The 8,925-nt window shown below is 36.5% G+C and overlaps 2 protein-coding genes across 3 annotated transcripts; one reads left to right on the plus strand and one right to left on the minus strand.

Annotated features, from left to right (window-relative positions):
- The first annotated feature begins 3,917 nt into the window (after positions 1 to 3,917).
- On the plus strand, positions 3,918 to 6,034 carry si:ch211-66i15.4 (uncharacterized protein LOC560315 homolog). 2 transcript variants are annotated; one of them, XM_058762270.1, is made up of 6 exons: positions 3,920 to 4,382; positions 4,464 to 4,600; positions 4,685 to 4,783; positions 4,871 to 4,998; positions 5,681 to 5,798; positions 5,903 to 6,034. In XM_058762270.1, the coding sequence occupies exons 1-6, from the start codon at positions 4,337 to 4,339 to the stop codon at positions 5,966 to 5,968; spliced, it is 594 nt and encodes a 197-aa protein (XP_058618253.1). In that variant the 5' UTR covers positions 3,920 to 4,336; the 3' UTR covers positions 5,969 to 6,034. The 2 variants fall into 2 exon arrangements, with proteins under 2 accessions (XP_058618252.1, XP_058618253.1); XM_058762269.1 differs by having other exon boundaries at positions 3,918 to 4,382; positions 5,681 to 5,989.
- Positions 6,035 to 6,137: 103 nt separating this feature from the next.
- Positions 6,138 to 8,842, minus strand: taf8 (TAF8 RNA polymerase II, TATA box binding protein (TBP)-associated factor). Its single transcript, XM_058762268.1, has 8 exons — positions 8,633 to 8,842; positions 8,076 to 8,235; positions 7,827 to 7,925; positions 7,641 to 7,703; positions 7,425 to 7,549; positions 7,195 to 7,342; positions 6,953 to 7,095; positions 6,138 to 6,763 (listed from the first exon to the last, which is right to left on the minus strand). Exons 1-8 carry the CDS (start codon positions 8,678 to 8,680, stop codon positions 6,623 to 6,625), a joined length of 927 nt encoding a protein of 308 aa, XP_058618251.1. The 5' UTR covers positions 8,681 to 8,842; the 3' UTR covers positions 6,138 to 6,622.
- Positions 8,843 to 8,925: the final 83 nt, after the last annotated feature.

An 8,925-nucleotide genomic window follows, 5' to 3' on the forward strand; every position in this document is an offset into this window, starting at 1 on the left:
ATTGTTACAAAACTTTAAAAGAAATAAAAATAAAGGCAACTCTTGTGTTTTGTAGATTATTCTACAAAAATTTGAGTTGTCCTCTCACCAGATCTCTTGATTGTTATTTGATTTAATTGCAATGCATCTTATAAAAGGTAAAAAACAAAGATTATCATTTGTTATCATCTACTTAGCATGTCTGAAATGAAATAATTTTATGATTAATAATCAACTTCAAAATGTACATGTTTAGCAACCCATTCTCACTCCCAAGGCGTCAAAAACTGAAGCATGGTCAAACGCCTTTCGCGTCACTATGAAGACGCCAAAAGTGCCCCTAGGCGTCAGTATATGACAAAATAGGATCTCCATTGCTTTCAATTGCTTGCTTTATGCGTCAGGTCAAGACGCTTATGACAACACGTTATCCTCCGTTGTTTTCAGTTGTTTGTCTTAGTTTAATGGTTTGCATGCATTTGTAAAAAAATTATAAATCATTTTATATACATTTATACTTTTATTGGAGCACCTAACCCGACCCCTACCCTAAACCTACCCACTTCTGAACAACATAAAACACGTAACAGGCAAATATAAGTGCAGTCACAGGTATTTATTGCAAAAACTGACCATAAACAAGCAGTATAAAAGCATTACAAACAAGTCATGTTGCATTCCAAGTCTTCTGAAGCCATACGAAGTCTTTGTGAGAAGAAGAGAGCAAAACAAGGTTTTAATCGCTGAAAATGATCCCGCTCTTGTTAACGCGCTCGCATCTCATTCAAAAGATACTCCAGTCCAGTAGCATGACGCAATTGGTCACGAGACACAGAAGAGCCAATAGCCTGTCAGAACAGCATGACGCAATCGGTCACGAGACACACAAGAACCAATAGTATTTCACAACCAAGGCTGACTTAAGGCTTCTTCTGGCGGCATTTTTTTAATTCGCGCACAGACTGCAGCACACAGGATTAACGGCGGACAGAGACGGCAATCGCGTTTATTCCGCTCACAAATCAAATGTTTTGCCTCGGAAGACTTGGAATATTCATATTTTTTAAATAAATTATGACTGTAGTTGTATCTGCCTGTTATATCTTGTGTTTTATTGACAAATGGTAGGTTTAGGGGCAGGGGTTGGGTTATGTGCTCACAAATGTGTAAATATTGTAATATAAATAAAACTGTTGTGGCTGTTTACATTGAAAAATCACACCCCAACATATATGCAATAATGGCAATGTTATTACCCAATATATAATTTAATTATGACGATAAAATTCCCATTTTGGCGTCGGCATATTGACGCTAAGGGTTTCCTATTTAAAGCAACGGAGGACCCTGCAAGTCGAAAAATGACGCTAAGGGGTACCTTGAGCGTCAAAAAGCGACGCCAAGTGGTCCTGACCAAGCTTCAATATGTGACGAGTTGGGTGTGAGAATGGGTTGATGTTTAGACACAGACATAATACACCTCCAGGTATTTACAAGTCCGAGCTCAAGGATCAGAGAAAACTGAGTTCACTGCAGGAAGAGAACAGCCCATCACACCTGGACAGACAATGACAAGTACTTGAGAAGAGCTTTATTATATTTTTCTTGCTCTTGTAAAATTATGCATAAAATTAGATTTGTTTGTTAATCGTGGACATTATATGGAGGGATGTTCCTTGAAAGCAGAGAGTATTTGTGGTATGATCAGCTGATATCCTACGAGTGCATGTTGTGCGATCAGCTCGTCCGTGGTTGGCTTTAGTCACCTTTATTAATCCCAAAGCTGACACATGTAAATAATAATAATAATAAATCGATTAATTAATTTAAAAATATCATGAGAATTGTGGTCAAGTTTGGGGTCAAGGCTCAATGTCTCCTTCTGATCCTGATCTGTCCTATATGGGCACAAAAATATAACTTAGAAATGACCGAATTACTCACTACAGCAGAGGCACACAGATTTTCCTTCACAGGCCACTGTTCTTTGCTTCTACTCCTGCAAGGAGGAAACATGCAAGAACATAATCAAATTAATTAGGCTAATTTTGTTAAGTACTTGAAAATGTTTTTTATTTAATGATGCTATTCTTACCAGGTTGACACAGAAAGAGCAGCACTGAAAGTCAAAATTAATAGAAACCCATTGAAACACTGATTATAACATTTAAAATCATTGAAGTTAAATTCTAAATCAATACTTACAAATGATACAACATTTGCACCAGCATGTTGAATGTGTGAACAGAAGGAAAACTCAAGAATCCTTTTTAGAAGACACTTTCACATGGTATTTATAATAAAGACAGATCACGTTATCATCTGTAAATAACATTTACATTTAGTCATTTAGCAGACGCTTTTATCCAAAGCGACTTACAAATCAGGACAATGGAAGCAATCAAAATCAACAAAAGAGCAATGAATGCAAGTCTCAGTTAGCTTAACGCAGTACACGTAGCTAGTTTTTTTATTATTATATAATAAATAAAAAGAAAACAGATAGAATAGAAAAAGAATAGAGCAATCTAGTGTTAGAGGCCTTTTTTGCTTTTGTTAATTGTTTAATAAATAAAAAGAAAACAATAAAAAGAATGCAAAAAGGTTAGAAAATCTAGTGTTAGTTTTTTTTTTTTTTTTTAATAAAACAAGCAGCAAATGAATAGAGTGCAAGTCTAAAAGGGACAAGTTTTTTTTTTTTTTTTTTAAAGAATAGAATTAGAATAGAGAGTGCTAGAGTTAGAGGGTCAAATAAAGATGGAAGAGATGTGTTTTTAGCCGATTCTGCTCAGATTGAGTTGGGCAGGTCACTCCACCAGGAGGGAACATTTCATTTAAAAGTCCGTGAAAGTGATTTTGTGCCTCTTTGGGATGCCACAATAAAGCAAAGTTCACTTGCAGAACGCAAGCTTCCAGAGGCACATAAATAGCGTAGAATAAATTATTTGCTGATTGATAACTTGGCTGATTGTACATTGCAAATGTTTTATGATTCAATATTAGCCCATTTTGATTATATGTCAATCACCTTTAAGACCCAACTGAGACTCTGAGACAATTTCTGGAGAAGTAATCTTGCAGGGAGTCCTTTTTCGTGTATCATCTCTGTCTCTTTATAATAAATGTAAGAGTTAGTTCTATATCCTGGGCCTTTTTTATCAGTATTGGTTTGTGATCTTTGGTTGGTCATAATCCTGAAGTGTTTTATGAACCAGGAAATCTTAAATATTATGTCCTTTATATTGCTCTTGAGTGTTGAGCATTCCTGATTATTTATCAACATTGGACATTTACTGTTTTAGCATGATTATAAATGCAATAACAAAAATGTATGCTGCATCTGATAAGATCAATGAACTGCCCAAATTACAACTGCAAAGAAAGTATAAGATTCTATAAGTGTTTTATATAGGCTACTTCTTTACATTAACTGGCCATCTTTTTCTTATTCTAATCAATAATATATAATATATAGTAACATTTGTTTCAAGTAAATTCTACTTTAAAGCTGTGGCATGTCATTATTGTTCAAAGGACATCAGTGTGTGAAGGAGGGGGGGCAGATTATATAGTGCATAGTGCTTTTTGCAATAAACATGGTTTCAAAGAAGCTTTTTCAAAGAAAAGAGAAACAGAAATAGCAGTGCTAAAGAAAAGGATGTGCTTCTTTCCTCACCGACTCATGCAGATCATGCTCTGTGACACTGAGACAGAAATCAAACACTGCAGCATTATAGTTTTCATTGAGATCTCAGTATAGTCAAAGTATACAATAGGCTAAACCAACTTTATAAAGGTGTTGAAAATCAATACAACCCTCAGAGAAAATAATGGCTTGTCAAAACTTACTTGCTTATTTATGAGGGCAGGCTCCATGATCCCGTCATCCATAGTTGGCATGATAAACAGCAATAATATCATTCTCAGAAACAGAAAAACTGACGTATTCATGTTTAAAAAATTATGTTGGGACATGTGTACACACCTGTGTGAACTGGAGGAGAACATACTTTATACATCAACATCATGTGTTTGGATTTATATGTTGTTATTTAATGCCATGCCTTTTCATTGAAGTGTGACTTAACTTTCCAAATGCTTTCTGGAGAAACTGTAAACAGGCCTGTGACTAGTTCTTTTTCTGGCTGTTTTCCTGACACGCTATTTATGAGGCAATACATTTGCTTTACTATAGCCTACTTACTAACGTTTTAGTTAAAATAATAGGCTAATAATAGGCTAATAATAAATTGAATAATGAATTCATTGTTTGATTGTAACGCTTTTTACACAACTTCTGAATACATCGGAATTCCATTTGATCCACATCATCAGCATTCGTTTGCACCTGGATACCATGGTAACCGGTAAACATCAGGACGCTATGATGACACGGGGCGCAGGTAATTTATCCATAAGCGGAATAAACTGCATCGTTTGCCTTCAAAAATGAATTTTATTATTTGCTTGTATCAACTTTCTAGCTCCACGGGTCGCCTTCGGCAGCTGCCAGAAACGTATGATGTTTCCAACGCACTTTGCGCCTGATCGCATGGGCAATGAAATGCTCGCGCTCTACAGCTCCAAAGACCTAGGACCCGGATGTTACGACAACCACACGGTGAGTATACAGGAAGGCACAGCAGTTAATAACTTATAAGTTATGGAACGTGTTATTCTTTTCACCTAACTTAGCAGTTCCCAGGTGGCCAGTCTTACATACGGGCTCCAACACAGACCTGAGAGTAAGAGGGGATATGTGTTAGGAGCGCGCACTGCACCACGCTTTCTGCCTCCAGTTAAGGTATAGTTCATTCATTTCTAAGTAACATCACAAACATTTAATTTGTTTTAATTTAATATCATTTAAATGCATCGCCTGTTTTTATAGACGGCCACCCCTTCACCACAGAAATACCAGCCGGACTGGACTCGGTCTGAAGTGTGTCCTCCTGGAAATGCACCATTCAATAGTACCACTGCAAGATTCAGACATTCAAATACAGACTCCAGCCCTGGGTTTGATTATTTTTTTATCATTTGACTATGACTGTATCTGGTAATAAATGTCTTCTGCTAATAAAAAGCAACTTTTTAGCTGCAGGGCCCACATTGTCCTTAAAAATAATTGAAGGCCAGGCCCCATGACTTTTGCGTTACTGGATAATGATTAGGGATAAGGATTTTTAAATATATTTTTACTCTCAATTTTGACCTTATAAAACAATGTAGTGCTTGGAATAACTAGGGGAAAAAGTATATTAATTATAAAAATGCTTATGGAGTTTTTAGATTTTATTCATTTGCATTCCCTGAGCCCTTGGTTGATAACCACTCATCTAGAATTATTTTATCCCATTATTATTCTAATTATATACTGGGTTGCAGCAAAGCACATCTAAAGCATTAAATAAAGAAAAATATGGGGTCCAAAATGCTTCTTTTTTGTATCTATTTAAAAATCATATTTTTCAGAATAACAATCCAAGTAAAAGTTGAACTGAAAAATCAGCACAAATTTCACAATGTCTTGGTATTTGGATTCTTTATCTTAAACCTGATGGTTACGCTTGCCAGCATGATTTGAGAATGATCCAAAGATCATCTATGTGCTTGAATATATGCAAGAGCATCCTAAAACTTTTAATTCCAGGTTTAAAATAAATGAATCGCAGATTTTCAATGTATATCCCTTTTTTAGTCCAGGGGCATATGTTCATGATACCGGCCAAAGCAAGGTGGTGTCGTGGCCTATGAAATTTGGCTCTCCAGACTGGTCAAATGTGCCATCACTGGAGAGAAGAGCACTGCGTACAGAGGTACAGATATTTCTGACATTCTTCAAATTACAATTCAAAGAAACAATAATGTTTTTCCTTAGCTTATATAATTTTTTTTTTCTTCATAATTTGTGTCCATGCAGCTCTACCATGACAAAGAGTTTAGGAAACAGAGGAACAGGGTGGCATATCTAAGCTTGTTTTACTGATGACACTAAAACTACCACAAGAAGTGTGACTGTCAATGCATACAAACATTAAAGCTATTTCATAACTTGTCCAATGTGAAACCGTATTTTTGAGGTACATTACTTAAAATTAAACTAAAGTAGTAGTGAGTAAACTAACAGGACATGAGGCACATTCATAATGGAGATGTTTACACTATCTGCACGTTCTGGTTTAATTTTCAACTTGTCTTTTTAAAACAATGCCTTAAAATAAACAATGAAAGACATTTATTACCATCATTTACAAATGAGTAACATACACACAAATCAAAAAAGAATGTCACGTTTCTAGTGTGTTGTTTAGAACTGTAAAAACTAAATGATATTTCAAGGGAAGGCTTATCAAAACAAACTACCAAAAATCAACTGTAAGCTGTGTAACCCTTTAGAGAAGTTGCCTGCTTGAATTCCATCTAATATTTTTCAGATGTACTGAACAGTCTGTCATTCTATAAGAATCAAACGTCAGTAACATGATGGACCAATGCGCGTTTCCAAATTGCAATTGTTGAAGACTGTTTCCTCATATGTTAGCTGTAACTTCGAGGGGCACAATGTAATTAGCACGTGCTAAGAAGTCATCATCCATCCTAATCTGCTGATGCAGAAGTAGCCGAGTCAATATATCAGTTTTCATTTTTTCCTTCTCACTTTGGGCTTTTTGACTGGCCGAAGATATGGGTTGTCAATCATGTTTTCCTCATTGGCCTTCCCTGCAGGCACAACACCACCAGGCGGCAGCACTACGTTCTCCTTATCTGCACTGTGGTCATCCTAGAAATGAAAAATAAAAAAAAATCATTATTATTATTAAAATAAGTAATTCTATTTTTTTTTAAAAGTTGTTAATAAAATACAAATATTTTTGCACACACACATAATAGACTTCAAAAAAAAAAAAAAAACACATGCAGGTATGTTTTTGCATAAACATTTTTACAAGAAAAACTGCTTCATGCTTGCCTGACTGATGCTACTGGGGTTGTTCTCTGTGTCTGTCTGGTCGTCCTGCTCGGATGAATCTGTCTCCTCCAGCGTCTGAAGCTCTAGTTCAGAGGGCAGCAGGGCACTCAGGTAAGGGATGGAGCTTGGCTTTGCTGCAATCACTTATTACACACAGACAGATGAATAACAAACACTAGAAAGTCAAAAGAGTAGTCAAAGTATAATAGGACACTGGCGGTATTTGGGACAGAAAAACTCACAAGGGAATGCACTGATGTCGTCCTTAAAAAGGCTTTGCGTCTCTCCTGTCTTGGCCATGAAGCGTGTGAGAGCACGTTCCACATCTCTTCTCTGTGATGCTGCCTTCTCTCTCACCACCTGGTAATCTGACACAGGCTCTCGAAAGGTCTAAAACACAGAAACGTGAGATATAATATTTTGAAACCGAATGTATGTTCTCAATGTTACTGGTTAAGCCAGTTTAACTCACTGGTGTTTTGATGTATGTATGAGGATCTGGGAATTCTGGGAAGTGGCTGGGGATGTATGTTGGATGAGTGCGCTTCTGTCCGGCCATGAGGGCTTTTGGGATGACTGGAGCATTTGTTATTGGAGCTGTTAAACACAGAAGAGTACATTTAAACAGTCATAACAGATAATATAGGACAAACAGATACATTGGTTAAAAAAAAAATGATAAACCTACGCGCAGTTATGACCATCCTTTGGGATCTTTTAGCGTACACTGGAAGAGTATCCACATTAAAACCTGCGATTGTGGAAAAAGTAAACCTCATTAAAATATCATTAACAGATAAACATGATTCAACCACATCCAGAAGTGAAATCTTTACTTCTTAAGATTAAATATATTGATAAAAGGGCAACCAACCCATTTCGACCAGTGTGATGACCACATCAGAGAGTGTAGGGGTGCTTCTAGCTGTATGCTCACAGGTTGCCTTCGCACAACGTCCAACCTCAGTTATATCTATCAAAATATAATCAGACTCTTAACACAGAAAACACATACAATAAAACATGTTTATTCTGTAATTGAAATAAAAAAACAGTTACATAAATATTACATTTATATAAACACACACACAGGTGACTTGCATGAGCTAAGGGAAGGACTCACAGCTCTGCATCATCTCAGTGAGTGTCTCCACGGCCGCTTTCTCAGCGCTCTCGAAGCCACACTCTGTCAGCAGAGAGCTGACCACCACCTGCAGCGTGCGTCTCCGAGCCAGCTGATAGTTCTCTGTAGGACTTGTGCTGGTCTTACTGCTCCCCGAGCGCTGCAATTATTCATCAAAAGAACAGAATATTAAACATTAGGATGTCCAACTGCAAAGACAGCATTTTTGGGCATCATAAGTGTGTTCAAACAGCATGACTGGGCATACAATGGCCAAAAAAATAGTTTTCAGGTAGGCAAGACCAGTTAGTTTGAGACTAACGTTAGACACTGAACTGTTTATAGATAGCTTCACTACATTTATTGTAAAGCTATTATATATTTACGCATAACATAATAAAAAGATTGATGTGTTTGCATATAAAACAGTGTCTATTTTTAAAATATATGACAATTCTGGCCTTAACTGTGCCTTATATTTAAACAAACTCATAAAGTTAGTGTTGTTTGGCTAAGCTAGCAGACTGTAGGTAACAGAAATGAAAGGAGATATTTACGCTTCCGGAGTTTAAAGATCCGCTCCCCATCACTACAGAGTCTGCCATTTTTTTTTAACTCTAGTGGTTTTTCCTCTGATGTTTAGCACTCGCAAATAAACTCATTGTGCGTTCTGCATTCCCTAATAACTGTATTGGGTGTTTTTATATTTGGTGAAAATGGCAACCCTATCAAATTTTCCAACAGGGCCACCGGAAGGTTGTTGTCTTCGGTGCGTTTCCAAAATAAAAGTCAAAAACCTCGCAGATTTATGCAGTTAAATAATAATAATAATAATAATAATAATAAAGTG

This window comes from Onychostoma macrolepis, chromosome 23, assembly GCF_012432095.1.
Source record: "Onychostoma macrolepis isolate SWU-2019 chromosome 23, ASM1243209v1, whole genome shotgun sequence".
Lineage (NCBI taxonomy): Eukaryota > Metazoa > Chordata > Actinopteri > Cypriniformes > Cyprinidae > Onychostoma > Onychostoma macrolepis.